General features: G+C 43.1%; 1 protein-coding gene across 2 annotated transcripts in view; it reads right to left on the bottom strand.

Annotated features, from left to right (window-relative positions):
• FAM120A (family with sequence similarity 120 member A) overlaps positions 1–16,852 on the bottom strand; it is a 105,881-nt gene that overhangs the window by 18,180 nt on the left and 70,849 nt on the right. For both annotated transcript variants that reach the window (XM_082606629.1, XM_082606628.1), the window contains exons 11-12: positions 9,167–9,416; positions 1,244–1,358 (exon numbers count right to left, since the gene is read on the bottom strand). In XM_082606629.1, coding sequence (XP_082462755.1) covers positions 1,244–1,358; positions 9,167–9,416 — 365 coding nt within the window. The remainder of the gene's footprint in view (positions 1–1,243; positions 1,359–9,166; positions 9,417–16,852) is intronic.

Below are 16,852 nucleotides of genomic sequence, written 5' to 3'. Positions count from 1 at the left end.
AGAGCCTGCACTTAGTACCAGCCTCTCGGGGGGACACCCGGCCAAATATTCTAGAATGAAAACTTAAATTCAAAACCATTAAAAAAAAAATAATTTCTGCCTAACAAACAGAAAAGCTTAAACTACAAAGAATACAATTTGAGGTAGATTCTCCTGTTTGGTTGTCTTTAGTTTAGCTTGTTTCAAAGTCATCAGAAGCCTAAGGTGACCACAAATGACATGGGCTCCACACAGTTCAGGGTCAACACCAGATTACTGAATTTAACTCAGTAATTTAGGGGAAACCAGAGACTTATTGAGCCCCAATGGTAGAATACTGAAAACCCATCAAATGAGCCTAAAACTCTTCTGCAGGGAAAGAACGCCTTCATAAAGAATGGCAAAAAGATCTAAAAGTGAAGGCGATTTTGTCAAAAGAGATTACTTGATTACAAATCAAATTTTGTAAAAAAACAAACAAAAAACACAAACAACAACAACAAAAAAAACCAAACCAATGGCAAAGAAAAAAAACAAAACCCTGTACATTAAAAAGAAAAGGCAGATCCACTAATTTAGCTAACTCTGAAAAGTCTTGAATTTTCTAAAATTTACTGTAGAAATTAGAAAGCGAGTACAGCCATGTGGACACAGTGACTAATAAAAGTGCACTGAAAAGATAAGCACACCAAAAAATCAGGTGAAAACATGGAGAAAATTAATACCGTCAAAACAAAGAAAAAAAGGAATACTAGAAGGGAAAATTAAAAGGAATACGATGTTAAATGCTGACTAAAAGGGCACAGGGATGATGACATAACATTGTTCTTCAAGTGTTTTTTTTAAAAGGGATTTACAATACTAGGAGGGCAAAGACTATTTTTTAGAGAAAACGAATGTTGTATTTAGGAACAACAGAACGAAACAAGAAAAAGAATCCTGGCCAGATGTTAGTAAATTCTTAGGACCAAGCCCTCCCAGGGTTTTGGGATCCCCACCTGAAATAAAAGGCAAGTTTACTTCCTGATGTGGAAAACAAGAATAAACACCCATTGGTAAAACAAGGGAAAATCTTTACCGAACAAAAGTAGACTTGACTGTTTCCATAACCGGGAAGGAAATTCCTTTTGCCCTGAAGGCTCTAAGTTCACGTCATTATTATTACTAGTTTAGTGCACTGAGTGACTCCTCGGTGAGGTTAGCTGTGTCTCACAGAACTCCAAAACAAGACTTCCCAAAACAAGGAATGAGGCTTGTCAATTACCTTGAGCTCCTGCAGCTGATCAGGCTCATAGAGTTTGGGGGACAACGCCTGTGCCAGGAAGGCATCCAGCTCCTGGCGACGCAGTATCCGTGCTCCAGGCCATTGCACCATATACCTACAGCGGGGTAGACAGAGAAGGCCTGGTGTCAGGATGGAGCAGTCACCAGTCACATGCATAACCTGGTGTTCAGGTTCTAAGGAGACTCAGGATGACACAAGCTAAGGAGGCCTATAAGGATTTCTTACCCAGCTTTTCTATTTTCACTGGATGATGCCAATTACAAGTGAAAACCTAATCATCATCTGGGCTGATCAGAATGTTTGGAGTAATTAAAAATAACACTAAATTTAACCACACTGCAAACCAGCTGGTAAGTGATTTTTTGATACAACTTTACTTTCGTGAGGTAAAAGTTAAGCACAAATTTTACCCTGAAACCCTGAAAATATATGTTAGGCGCAAATTTATGATTTATCTATTTTAATTCAAGACAGGATACCTGGGAGGCCGGCCCTAGGTCCAAATAAGCAAGATTTATCTCCTGATGAAGAGTAAGTGTCGTGCGAACCATCTGCACAGAAGGGGCTCTGGCAGTGGCAGGTGAATGCCCTGCAGTGCAATAGGAAGGGACAGCGGGGACAAGAGCTAAAGCTTCAGCCTTCAGAACTGGTACCTGCAATCCCTGGGGACACACAGACTTACTGGGGCCACCCTGGTGTGAGCAGCTAAGGGGAAATCAATGTCTACAACTCCAACTTCCATTTGTACTGTCTGCCTGAGAACGGCCAGGTGTCCACAGTCCCTTTTCTCTGCCAATCATTTCCCCTTTACTCACCTTGCCGCACGGCACTGCCCCAGTGACAACCTCCAGGATATTAAGCAAAGGCACAATCCCAAATAGTATTTGGGTGTGAGAGAGTAAAGGGATAACCACTAAGAACTTCGTCATTAGTCTCATTGCATGTCCAGTGGTTCCTAAGTCTCTGCATTCAGCAAACTTGAAGGATGACCTAGCCAAGTTGCCAGATGATCACCAAAAATAACTTCTGGAGATACACAGATCCCTATGTGATCTCTGGCAAATAGCTTAAAAGGAGTCTGGGGAACTGTGACATGCCTAAGAAAACTCTTTCCAGTACTGTCTACTGAGAAAGTTTTCTCAGTGCTTAAAATTTAAGTCAACAAAAATCAGCATCAGAGTTGGTACAGAGCCCACTCTCATTTCTGTAATAATTAACATCCATCCACAGGAACATAAACTTAAAAGGTGAAGGAGGAAGTTTCATCCAGCTGATTAAGAGAAGTGTTTTCAATAAAAATCCCAATAGAAAAATGAAAGTGCTTGCTGGTGCCAGGCACTGGTCTGGGTATTTGCACACACTGATTCCTCAAGTGGTCACAGCAACTCTGAGGCAGGAACCATTACGATGCCATTTTAGAGATGGGGAAGTGGAGGCACAGAGCTTATATACTTCATGGTAAAATTATGTAGTAGAAGCAGAAAGGGCATGCAATTTCAAGGTAAACAAACAGTGGATGTATGGTATTTAGATTCGAGTGATATAAAAGTTTTACTTCATTAAACTGTCAACATTTACAATGACAAAAATAACACCCTTTGCAATTGTTTGAGTGCCAAATATCTTAAATAAAACAGTCATACTGAGTTTTTACCGGGGCTTGATGCAAGAAACAGCAAATCTGAAGAAAGTCTCCCTACTTTTCTCCGAAAAAAATTATTGTGGAAAGACTTTGCTCAGTATACAATGTTCTTTGCCTAAGTATCCATGTTATACAACCCTTTTATTTCTTATTTTTAAAAACTTGTGGTAAAATACATGTAACAAAATTTACCACTTTAACCATTTTTAAGTGGATAGTGCGAGGGCATTAGGTGCATTCACGGTGTTGCACAGACATCCTCCCATCATCCATCATTACAACTCTTTTCATCCTGCAGATCTATGAAACACTAACTCCCCTCTTCATCCCCTAGCCCTAGGCTAGATGTTTCTTTAAAAATTATGAATCAGAAAAAGATTGTTTTGGGGACAGGCTGGTTTTCTTAAGATCTTTCCTGGTTTTTCTGGCAGCAAAGACTCTCAGCAGTCAGTTCAGCTGCAACAATGGAAAGTCTTTGGGGTTAGAATACCTACCATTTCCTCCATTTGGCTTTCTATTTACATTTTAACAAAGTCACCCTTTATCTCTTTTTCAATGTAAGTCCTCAGAAAGACTTTCTGGATGTAGAAAGCGTATGAAGTGTGTTCATAAAGATATGCATGTACATAGACAGACAGCTTAAATACTGTAGAACATGGATGGCACCGATGGTACTGCAGTCAGGGGCAAAGGTGAGAGCAGCAAAAACTGACCCTTGGGGGGCTTCCCTGGTGGCGCAGTGGTTGGGAGTCTGCCTGTCGATGCAGGGGACACGGGTTCGTGCCGTCCGGGAGGATCCCCCCGGACCCCACATGCCGCGGAGCGGCTGGGCCCGTGAGCCATGGCCGCTGGGCCTGCGCGTCCGGAGCCTGTGCTCCGCAACGGGAGAGGCCACAACAGTGAGAGGCCCGCAGACCGCAAAAAAACCAAACCAAAAAAACCTGACCCTTGGTTATCTCACGTGTTCACGCTCTTCCTATGTGCACTGACAATGTTTTCAATCACTTTGTGTTTCTCAGCTTTCTCTAGACATTCTTTTCCATGTCTTCTTCCTGGGTCGGGCCTTAAGTTTCCTACCGTGGAAGTCTGAGGGTATCTGCAGTTCCCCCTTAGTCACCTCTCCTCTCACTACCCTTTAGAAGCACGGAAGCTGGAACAGAAGCAGGTCTCCACGTCACTTGGGGAACCAACGTGGTCTGCCTCCTATTGGCACAGATGGGGAGCTGGACCCTGGTATGCTCCTTGGGGTGCTGGAAAAGCCTGCACTTGTTTGGGGGCTCAAGCCCTCTATCTCCCTTATTTTATTTATTAAGTTCCTCCAGAACGTAACTCAGTCTGTCTTCTCAGAAGCTGTCTTGGATAAGGACCTCGTCTGTCTGGTCTCAGCTGTACCCTAGGAAAGGCTGCTTTCCGTTCTGTTCTGGACACTTGCTTCACCCTCACACTGAACCTCTGCTCGGATGCTGGCCCCTCCTCATCTTCACTACAAGGATTTCTAGAGATTTGACTGCCATTTCTTCCCCCATTCTCCTTATTGCTGTTGTATGGGTGCTGATATCACTAGTGAAAGCATAGAGAAAACCACCACCTCCCGGCTGGGGTATGCCTGCCCCAAAGGCAGAGGCGGAATCTCATTGCGACGGAACAGAGGCAAATCTAGATGGAGAAATAGTCTACCCAGAGGTTGACAAACTGCACCCAGGGGCTGGCTGCCTGTTTTTAAACACAATTTCCTGGAGCAGCCACACGCATCAGTTCACATGCTGTCTAAAAGACGTATGGTCTGCAGATCCCTGCTCTGCAAACAAACCAGTGTTTATTCTTCAGAAACATCTCTGCATCAACCCAAAGAAACACGAGAAGCTGTCTGAGATTGGAGGAGACAAGGCACCTGAACACAAGCACAAGGCAAGATTTTGTTGCCAACAAAGGATGCTATTGGGATAATAGGAGAAATCTGAGTAAGATCTGTAGATCAGATGTATTAGTATTATTTTTCTGATTTTGATAATGCCCTTGTTTTTTTAGGAAACATAAAGAGTTTAGGGGTAAAGGGGTATCATACTCACAACTTCCATTCAAAGGATTAAGGACAAACACACAGACACATGGAGAGAAGAGGAGAGAGCCACTGCAGTAAAAGGTTAATATGTGGGGAATCTGGGTGAAGAATAGCCACCAACTTTTTGTACTAATCTTATAATTTCTTCAAGTTTGAAATTATGTTAAAAAAAAAATCAAAGGAAGGGGAAGTGCCTTTGGGATGACAGCCCAACCCTGTGACTGCGGACATTTGCCCCGCCCCAGCCATCAAGGCCAAGGGTCATGCTGTGTGGCCTCCACAGGGCCTTACCATATCTGGGACACAGGCTCTGCTCTTTGTTGCCCCCTCCCCCATCCTCAGCAGACCTTTGTCACACAGCTGCAATTTCGCCAGAGAAAGACCACTGGGCCACGGCCCCAGGCCACAGCCTGTCCTTGGCAGGCCCTTGGAGACATACACCAGCCCTCTTACTCATTTGCACCGCCCCCCACCAAACCCCTGTTCCATGCCCTTCCCACTCTTCACCCCACGTTCTCAGCAGGTCATACCCACTAATCAAACAGAAGCCATGCAGGGAATCCTTCTTTACCTGCTTGTCCCTGTGGCCCAAAACAGTCATGAAGGTAGGACAAATTCTCTTAGCAGAAGTGGACCAACCCATTTACTGGTGTCCTGGCCCCAAATCCCCGAGACTGGTCCCATAAGTCATTCTCTCTCATCTCTCCCCAACCACCTCGCCTCAGTAAGCCCCTCCTCCTCAGGATCTGAAACTGTGAGTCTTTCCAAGTGGGAAACTCCATGGCTCCAAGCCCACAATGCACACAACAGTCTGCACAACCAAGCATTCTTCTGGCTTCCACCAGAGTAGCAAATACGAGGGACCCTGAGCTGCACTCACTGTAGCTTCTCGACACCACAGAGGTAAGCACAGGAGGAGGTTTGGTGAAATGAGAGATTTCTAGTTGCATTTATTAACCTTTTCAAGTTCTAAAATGAGCACGTTTTTTTATAAACAACACAAAAAAATAAAAACAGGGACCAGGACAATCCTGAAATCTGGAAAGACTTTCCAAAGGCCATCTGAACAGTGCCTAAAAGAAGCATAGCTGTTTCTGGGGTAATGGCCAAGGAAGGGCCACAAGGACAAAGACAAAGAGTGGGGCCCAGTAATATATCTGGAGAAAAACATGGTCCGAAAGGATACATGCACCCCAATGTTCACTGCAGCATTGTTTACAATAACCAAGACATGGAAGCAACCTAAATGTCCATTGACAGAGGAATGGATAAAGAAGATATATACAAGGGAATATTACTCAGCCATAAAAAAGAATAAAATAATGCCATTTGCAGCCACATGGATGGACCAAGAGACTGTCATGCAGACTGAAGTAAGTCAGACAGAGAAAGAGAAATATCATATGATACTGCTTATGTGAGGAATCTAAAAAGAAATTATACAAATGAATGTATTTACAATACAGAAGTGGACTCACAGACTTAGAGAATGAACTTATGGTTACCAGTGGGGGAAGGGTGGAGGGAAGGGACTGTTAGGGAGTTTGCGACTGACATGTACACACTGCTACATTTAAAAAGGATAACCAATAAAGACCTACTGTATAGCACAGGGAACTCTGCTCAATGTTGTGGCAGCCTGGATGGGAGGGGCATATGGGGGAGAATGGATACGTGTATGTGCATGGCTGAGTTGCTTTGCTGTGCACCTGAAACTATCACAACACTGTTAATTGGCTATACTCCAATATAAAATAAAAAGTAAAAAAACAAAAAAAAAAAAACAAAAGGTATATATATATAAAAAAAAAAGAGTGGGGCCTGGTCACACTGTCCAGTCTGCACCCACCAGGCAACCCAGTGTCCCAAGAGGCCCAGTGCATGGAGAGACAAGACGTAAAGGCACCGCCATCCCAAGGAGCGTGAAATAATGTGAGCACTGTGCTCACATCAACACAGCAATGGCTTGTCCTGCACTAATGTACAGCTGCTTCTGGCCAAGAGGCAGCCAAACAAGCCTTAGGCACAGCACACATCGTCCTCACTCAGTGCCCAGTGGGACCTTCAGGTCAGGTATATGGTAGACAGGTAGCTGTCCACCCACTAGATTAAAGGCCACACATCATTTTAAACTTGGAAGAAACACAAACAAAGTAACCAAAATTATTACTGCTAATTTGATCTTAGAGCACCCAAAGTCTTAATCTTAACGTTCTGGCTAATATAAAATGAACTCTCCATCAGAGGAAACCAGAAGAGGATTCTAAAACCAAAACAAAAAAACTAGTCTTTCTCATTAGCTAATCCTCAATGGAGATAAAGATAAGAAACTGATACAGTATGCTAATTTTAATCAACCTCAATTTAATTAAGGAAAGGCTTCTAAATAAGTTATTGGCCTTAAAGTCTGTTATGAATGTAAGAAACTTCAGGAAATAAACACCTGACTAAAGCTCTGCCCCCGTCCTCAGGAAGCAGGTGAGACCCAGTGGGGGTCAGGGGACCATGGAGAAGGGGCCAGCCCAGGGGGATGGGACACACAGGGCTGGGGCAGGTGACGACCTGTATGGCAGCTGGGCCCCAGGCTCTCACTGTTTGTCAGGGCCAGAGTCCATACACATGGGAAGGGAGAGCTAGGATGGGCAGGTTGAAGAAATCAAAAGTGGAAGTCTACAAACATGCAGTTGTTTGTGTGCCTGTATGCATACTGGGGAAGGTCTGGGAGCAGCAAAGTTGCTGTCAAGAGCCTGGTGTCTGATACTGACCCCATCACTAGAAACCAGAACTGCTGGGAAAAGGGGGCATCCACGGTAAGGTCAGAATCTCTGCACAGAAGTGCTCACATGGAGGCCAGACTGACAAGGCCCCCAACTGGCCCAACAGGTGACAGTGGAGCACCAAATTACATGACGGCAGTAGTGGACCACAAGGCATTGATGAAGCCAGGAGCCCATGCTGATATAAATACACTGAAGCCTGAGGAGGAATGGCATATTTACACAAAGTGCCTCCCATGAAATCATATCAGTTACAAGGGGGATGGAATGGCCTCGCTGGAGAAGCCAGGCAGACACCCCCTTTGCCAAGGGGTCAGAGCACAGATGCACAGCATGGATGAGACAAGGAGGAGCGGAGGAACAGCTCTGCCCTCTACAGCATCTGCTGAAGACCAATGGGACTTCACCTCCAAATACAAAGGGAGGCTTTGAAACAAACCCTGAAGTTAAGATAGAAATAAAGTATTAATGTTGACTGATCCTGATGGCTGTATTGTGGTTACATAGGACAGTGTCCTTGTTTGTTAGAAAATCACAAGTGTTTTTTGTAAAAATCAAGTATTTAAAAAAAAAAAGCTCTTTGTATTATACTTGCAACTTTTTCCTAAGTTTGAAATTGGTTCCAAAAAAACCCCTCAAAAAACGAATTCACCTGATTCAAGTATGCATGCCAATTCAAATTAACTCCAAAACGCCAACAGTGTCCACATAGGCATTTGTGGCCCATCGGCTGAGAGGCTCTGGAAGCACAGAGTGCCCACATCTAGGTTTTTAAACCCCTCCCTCCAAGGCAGGAGCCAGCCCCTTAGAGACGGCAGTTTCCAGGGCAGGGCAGATACAGGACAGCCTGGGCATCTTGTGGTGCCAGAAAGCAAGGACATGCTGGGGGGACAAGGGACATAGGACCCACTGAACGAACTCCCAAGGTCTGAGCTGGAACAAACTGAACCACCAGATAACAAGGTTATAGCAGGTTATAACCCTAGGAAGAGAGATAACCATGAGTCCATACTGATCTACATATGCTTAAATAAATGAAGGAGGAAGAAGAGACCCATTTTCCCTAAAGAATAATTACAAATAATACATAATGTAGTTCCCCAATAGCCTTCAAAAGCTTTAACATTTAAAGGATAAACTATGCTTAAAATCATTATGATATTTACATAAAATACAGGTTCATCAAATATACCTATTCTATAAACATACTATATAGCATCAATTCAAATCCACATGGCATTTACATGGCCTATATTTCTATAATATATGAAAATATGAGATGAGGACCAACTTCAACCGACAACATGATGCATCTGGAATAACCCGCACCTACTTCATACAGAAGGCGTCTCTGAGAGGCATTTGTACAAGCACCTGCTAGAGGACACGCAGCGGCTGAGGCAGCGGCCGGCAGCACCTACCGTAGGACGCAGCACAGCACCGTGAGATGAGTGGGCACGCTGGCTGGGTTGAGCATGGCTGGTGTGTCTGACCTCATGCAGGCCAGGAAGGCCCTCATTCTGCGGTTCTTGTCCTCCACTGCCTTCCCCAGCCAGAGTCTCTTCAGATTGGGGCAGGTCCACTCCCTGAAGGCAAGAGCTTCCACCAATTCTGGGGTTTGCGGAGATTTCCCTTTGTAAGCGGCCCACTCTTTAATGATCACTGGTGAAACTACAGGAAGGAAAATCAGAGAACTATTTATGCCCTAGCTCAGCTACTTTAAGCCTAACAAAAACAAACAGCTCTAATCATTACAGTATGAAGATGTCATTCTGGTATTAACAGTGGATTCTCTCAATAGTAAGTCATCGGTCATCAGTCCTCACCTCTTATCCTCATTTCGTTCCTTATGAACTTCGGTGACTCATTCAGATTTTCAGTCAGGCCACCAATAAATTCCTTCTCAATCAAATCAAACTAGATTTCCCCATATAACTAATATGTATAAATCCAGGATGTCAGATAAAATTTGTCTTAGTATTATAAATCCATTAATAGTTTTAGTAATAGCAATGGGTACAACTTACAGAAAGTATGTGATTATCACAGAAATCCATGGAAAATCCAATTTAGATAGCTAGATTGAACTACTGAACCTAATGGAACCTTTGTCTACACGGTATACTAATTAGATCTGAGACATAATTTGCATTTGGTAGCCACTTTACTTAAGGACCTCCTACGTTAACAAATGTAACTGTTAAAGTCTGTTTTAAAGACGGGCAGGGACAAACTACCATGGAGTGAGATCCCCAAAGCCCAGTGAAGTGGCACGCGGAAGCGACAGTCCATGTTCTGAAATCCCCAGTGAAGTCAGCACACAGGATTTCTCTTCAGCAAGACTGAAGACAAACGGTAAAGTTCCCCATTTCACTTCCAAAAAAATCAAGAAGTTCTAAGTTGATTTCATACAAAAAAATGACCTTTGATCCACCGGAGTTTGACCACTATTAGCATCAATTAATTCTTAAAACACACAAACATGCACATTGTCCCACATAATTTCCAAATAACTTAAGGGAGAAACTGTGACGGGGGAAGGAAAAAAAATGGAGATAAAGCATATTGCAGAGAAATATGTTAAAATTTCTCACCAGAGTGCATTGAGGTAAACAATTTCATCAGATTTGGGTGTGACTTTTGTAACAAATAGCTCACTTGGGTCAATAAGCATCAGAACTGAAGCAGGGCCCCATGGAGCCCCTGGCCCAGAGAGATGCTACCATACCCCACCCCCATGGCTGACAGCTGATACAGAAACCAGGATGTTGCTATGATTCTAATGTGATCTCGGATACATCAATTATATCCAAATAACCATACCCCCTTCCTGGGCTCATTTTCCCCAAAGTAACACCTGAGGCAAACCGAGACTGTGAAGAACCCAAATCCTGACAAAATTAAATGATTAACTGGCATTATCTCTAGCTCCACCCCAAGTCTGAACAGAATCAGGCAAGACAATCATCTCTTCCAATGTCACGAAGAACTTCAGGAGTCAGATACCTGGATATACACAGTTGTTAGCAACGGGAAAAGCAAGCTTTTGCACAATCAACCCCAGTCAAGTCAGGTGACAGTGTGCCTCAGAGGAGGGCCATGACCAGCCATTCTGCATGGACCCCAACTCCCAGGAGCAGGCTTCTTGAGCAGGGGTGCAAGTCAAGACAGTTTCTGAAAATTTCCTTAAAAAAAGGAACTATTTTGTCCTTGGGAAATCCCTTTAATTTACATTTGTATATCTTAGTGTTTAAATGTTAAAAAAAAATTTTTTTAACTTAAAATGTTTGTTTTAAAATCCATCAAGTCAAAACAGAGATATACATGTATATATAAATACATGTCTTTGAATTTATCTATATTTTAGGTGCCAGACAGAAACTCATAAGGTCCCCATTGTCCAGCAGACCCTGTCCTCGGACTCACAATCTAGCACTCACCCCCATTCCTGCCGACCTCCAGCGCGCACAGCTTCACATGTCGCCCACCCGTATGCAGAGGGTGGCCGTCACCACCGCAGGGCCCTCCTAGGTGCAGTACCCCCCACCCACCTTTGTCCCAACTACAGTCTGAGAGGCTGGCACGTTGTCAGCCCCAAGAAAACAGGTGAAAGGAGGTTACAAGACAACCAGTATGCTACGTTTCTATTAGGTCAGTTCACTAAGTTCATTTTCATGCCCCCCAAGCAAAAATGCATAAATCTATTTTTTCTATGTAACATCTTCATTTTGATGGCCAAGATTTATTTAATGGAACTAATTAGATTTTATCTTTGGTTGTTAACCTGGGTTAATAACCTAGTTAATCTAAGGTCTCTCACTTTCTTCCCCCAAAATACAAACACACACACCACACACGCATGCACACAGAGTATAAGTTTACTGCATCTTAAAAAACTCAGATTATAGTGCCAGGAGTCTCCCTTGAGTTTTCTCAAAAGAGGCATTCTTATTAAAGCTGTCTTCATCTTTACCCATTTCTTTCTTTCCCGTTTGTCAGCTCTGCTCTTGTCTCTCTTTAATAATTTTTAGCAATCATTTTATTACATTGTTTTCATTCTAGAAATAAATTTTTGGTGGAAGATTTTCATTCTCAAGTTCAGAATGCTTAGACCTATACATACTTTATGTTCCATGTCCTACATTGAAGATAAGTGGAGGTCAGAGGTACCAGCAGTCCCTTCACAAGTGTGTCTGTTCACTTGAGTGTCCCCTGAAGCTGCCCTAGACAGCTGTCCACACTAGTTGGGGCTCTGAGGGACCTAAGTATGCCTGAATTTACCTGGCATGATGCTGTGCGCTCAGATCCTGTTCAGCCTGTGTAGGCTACAGATGAGAGCACACTTGTGCCTGAGGACCGCCAGCTGATGTTCATGAACTCCCATGTCCTAGAGAAAGGACTGCCCCAATACTAGCAGGGACATGCAGTCCATACCCACCAGGAGCACAGGACAGGGCAGGGGAGACTGCAGCTGTAAAGGAGGCATCAGATATAGCAGCTTCCTCTCATATTCTAAGCATTTTTGTTGCTTAATCTGCACTAGTCATGACAAGAATGGCTCATATCTAATTTAGGAAATACATGTCTTTCTCAGAGAAAAAAAATGTGCAGTAACAAAAAGCTTTGTTCCAAAAGCAAAGACGCTTCCAAGTTGTTTTATTTTTTTAACACGTATCTGTTTTTAAACTGAAAACTTGGAGATCTTTTGCGTATACCACCACTGAATAGCTGTGGACCTTTGGCCGATCACCTAACAGATATTTATTGAGCGCCTAGTATGCACTGGGTGAGGCAGGAAAGGCACCCAGGGCTCAGGCACCAACTCCCACGTGCCAGTGTGAGAACAGAACAAGGGTCTCCTTAAATTCTGAGGCTTGGGTCCCTCATTTGCCTCACGCTGGCCCAGCCCTGGAACTAGGCACTAAAAAAAGGGGCCAATGACTCACTCTGTTGCACAATCCAGATGAGGAAACACAAAGGCATCTTGCACCCCCGTTATGTGCTTTCAACTGTGTGAGTTCAACTTATGTTGTATAGGTTCATTACATGAGATTAATTAAAGGTTAGTGTTTTATAGATTAATGAATTCCAAGGGACATCCCATTTTCGGGTTGACACAAGGCAGCCTCTGTGTTACAAGCTTGCCCTTGCGGGTGGCTGGTACACACACGGTACCTTCTCTCCCTCTGGCTCCAGGCTTCTCCCCAAGTCGCTGCTGCCCAGGAGGGAAGGCTCGGTCTCTGATTCAGCTCACAGGAATAAGCAGGTGCAAAGTAGCCAGCTAACAGCAAGTAATCTGGGCTCTTATCATTTTTGCAAAACCCACTGGCTATACAGGGATTACCCAGATGGTACGGGGCGGCTGGATTACGAGAACACTCCAAGTGCCTGCAGACAAGAGCACTGGGGTACAAAACCCTCTCTGTGAAGGCACCATTTTGGAAAGACATGTTCATGCTGCCTTGTTAAAACAAGAATAAGAGAATCCCAGAGGTTAGCTAATCCAGCTACTGTCCATGAATAAATTTTCTGTGTGTCACCATCAATAAATATTTATCTCGTCTTTTCTACTGACAGGAAAACTCATGATTTCAAGTGGACAACTTCAAAAAAAACTGAATATTAGATTGTCTTCCTTACCTGAAAACTAAATTGAATTTTTACACTGGCAAAAACAACCCCAGGGCACAAGTTTTCTGTATTACTGGAAGCTAAATTTATAATGCAGCTTCTTTACTGGAAGTACCTCTTCAAATACAATTTCCAGACATAAAACACTATTAAGCCTTAAGCTGTCAGTAAAAACCCAATGTTTTCCATCAGACGTTAATCATCTACTATTTTCACATTTACACATACGACAACCAGCTACCTTAGAAATCTGTTATAATGCTGAATTTGGGATCCATCCCAGACCAGGAATAATGAATGTTTCATTTTGTAAGCCTATTCCAACTGACTGGTAGTGGCTGCCTATAGTGCCATATGATGAAGTATGTCTCTAAGCTCAGTGCCAGAGCACCACGAGTAACTAGCAGTGCCTGCTATAAGGGCTTAGGAGATGAGAGTTGTAGCACAAACATAATATGGTTACAGGTAAGGAAAAAGATGGAGACAACTTCCAATACTATGGCCAACTGGACCCTTTGGTCTGTGTCTGTGCAAGTGTGTGTATCTGGGGGAGGAGCCATTGTTTTATTCCCTGAGCTCTGCTCTGGAGCTATAGAAAAAGAACAAAACCACACAAATAAATAAAAACAAAACTCTAGTTCCTTCGCATCAGGGCAGAAACAGAAATATGGGTGCAATGAGAGCTGGTCAATTCTTCCAATGGGAAAACTGCTGGTTAACTACCAAGCAGCACTGTGTACAGGCTATGGGGTTCCAACTAGCTAGTCCCCCATTTCCTCATGCTGACACATCTGTGAGCACCCTCTACGACTCTCAAAAGTAAAAGACTATGAATTTTTTCCTTAAACCTTTCATATCTGAGCCTGGGGGCATCCTACTGTCCACAAACATAATACATGCTCAGTAGGCCATGGGGCACATAGAACATGGTGTTATAGACATGCGGTAAACACTATTCCTAGTCTTCATTTTTCCCATTTATGTCATTCCTACTACATTAGAAACTCCAAAGCTCAAGGAACTATGACATAAACATTAATCCAAAAGAGTACCATCAAACACTGCTTGTCACACAACAGGGCCTTCCCCAACAGCTGTCTCTTGAGCTCAGCTGCTCAAAGTTCTGTAAGGAAAAGGCAGTTTGCTAATGCTACTTCTGGAAAGCTTTGAAGAATAAAGAAATTCAGATTTATATATAAACAGCCTTCATAAAATCGTAAGAAAAAAATGATAATGATAACCAATTTTCACACATATTGAAACAGCACACTAATTAATATTGGTCATGTTATAGTATTCTGTTTTATAATGTAATTCACAGTGAACAAATTTAACTTATTTATTTTCAATTAGCAGTCCCAATTATTTGGCACTAACAAAATTTCTAAAGCAAAGTGGACCAGGAAAAAGAAATCAATGTTCCTTTTGGCTTTTCTTGATAGTTTAAAAAGTAGAGAATAAATATGGGGAAATACAAATATAGCATAAGTATAGTAAATATAAACATAGTATATAAACTTGCTTTCTATTTCAATAACTACATCTCACGTGTCTATAATTTATGTCCATCTATTTTCTACAAGCCTGGTTTGTTTGTTGTTTTTTTTTTTTTGGCTGCACTGCACGGCTTGCAGGGTCTTAGTTCCCTGACTAGGGACTGAACCCGTGCCCCCTGCAGTGGAATCCTAACCACTGGACCGCCAGGGAATTCCCAAGCCTGCTTTTTTTTTTTACTTAATTTTGAGGTACTGAAGAGACTTGCAGAAAACAGAAGCCAGTTTTATTAAGTGGATAATAATTTTTAAATTCACAAATCACTTCCTGGATTTTTAACAGTTCAGCTATAGATGAGGCGACTCATTATCCTGTAGTCTTTTTAGAACCTGATCCCTTTCTTCTGGCCCTTTCACCATTGGGGAGTACCTGGGGGAACCCCAGTGCCCAGGTGGCTGAGGAGCGCCCCCAGGGAGAAGAGTCAATAGGGCACTAAAGGCCAGAGCTGACTCCAGGGCAGAAGTGCATCTGAGAAGCAGCCATGCCATCTGGATTTCACACACAAAGGCCTCGAGGCCAGGGCTGGCTCAGACCCAGGCGCCTGTCTCCAGGCCCAGCCTTTATTCCAGCAGCTACAGAGACAGCTAGGTCCCTGTTCCCATCTCTCCCCAAAGCAACTGCCACCATCACCGTCCAACACATCTGGGTGAATCTGTTTGTGTTGGGTCAGCAGTCTTCTGATTGGACTGGTAGGATTTCGAATTCCACAACAGTGACTTCAGTAGCATGCTGCCACAATAAAACAAGTATTCTTATTAAATTCCTAAAAGCAAAATGATAGAACCTAGAAATGGACAGAAAAGAATAGAAAAATAAACTGCCAGCATGTAATTCAATATGATTTTCAAAGGCTGGAATTTTTTTAAGGATCCAACTATAGATATCCCACTTTAACCATATAATGACTTTAAAAATGAAACTTTGGTAAGTCACACGAAAATTCACTGTAGATTATGAACATTTTATCATATGCCTTAAGCAAGAGACTAATGTCCAAATGGATACATGTCTTATATCTAATGAGAGGTAAGTATTTTTGAAAAACCCTATAGACTTCAATATGTCCTTTGACTAGTTCTGACAACAAAGCCCTCTTGGGAAAACTCTTGATTGTCACAGTGACCACACCAGGAAGATGCATCTGTACGCACAGCATTCTGAAGCCACGTTAGATCAAAACCCTCACATTCAGAAGCAGGTGCATCACCTACTTGAGTAGGTGGGTTTACCTGGAAGCCACATAGCTCGGTTTTGGTTACCAGACTACCAAAGTGGAAGGCAAAGCCAGTGGGCATGTGGAAAACAAACTTGTCCCAAGGACCTTATGGTGCACTTTCACGTGGTTTATGAATCTCCTGCAAAGTGCCATTGATTTCGTTTCATCTACATACGGTCTAAGAGCAAGTGTAGGTAAAACAAGATTTCAACATATTTTCAAATCCTGTCAACCAAGAACTCCTGAGAAAATGCTCTTTTTGGCATGATCAGACATTGTTGTTTTCCCATCTCATCCAGACCATCAAGAAGCTACAGCATTTTCTCGGTAAGAATAGTAAAATGCATAGTCACTTAGTAGATGTTGCAGGCTTGGAAACCTAAATCAGTGGCATCATAAGAGTCAGTGTTTCCCATTAGCCAAAAGTAACACAGCAGTGACAAACAACTGTGTCTGTCCCATCCTTAAAAAGAAGTCAGAGGAGTGGGGAGGGGAGTGGAGGCAGGAGGAAAGGAAAAAGACATGCCTGCCAAATTCTCTTTGAAGCTACGGCCTTCTCCCACTCACCTCACCCTTCCCCCGTCCTTTGCTTTCTCCTCCTTTGCTTTGTATTCCCCTGTGCCTCCCCCCTCCAAATGAGGTCAAGGCACCTCCATCCATAGCCTCACAGAGCTCATCTGAGTCACCCAGACTGTACCACCCTTCT

Source organism: Mesoplodon mirus (genome assembly GCF_964341445.2).
Source record: "Mesoplodon mirus genome assembly, chromosome: 1".
NCBI classification, from domain to species: domain Eukaryota; kingdom Metazoa; phylum Chordata; class Mammalia; order Artiodactyla; family Ziphiidae; genus Mesoplodon; species Mesoplodon mirus.
This window is presented reverse-complemented; position numbering and strand designations above follow the sequence as displayed.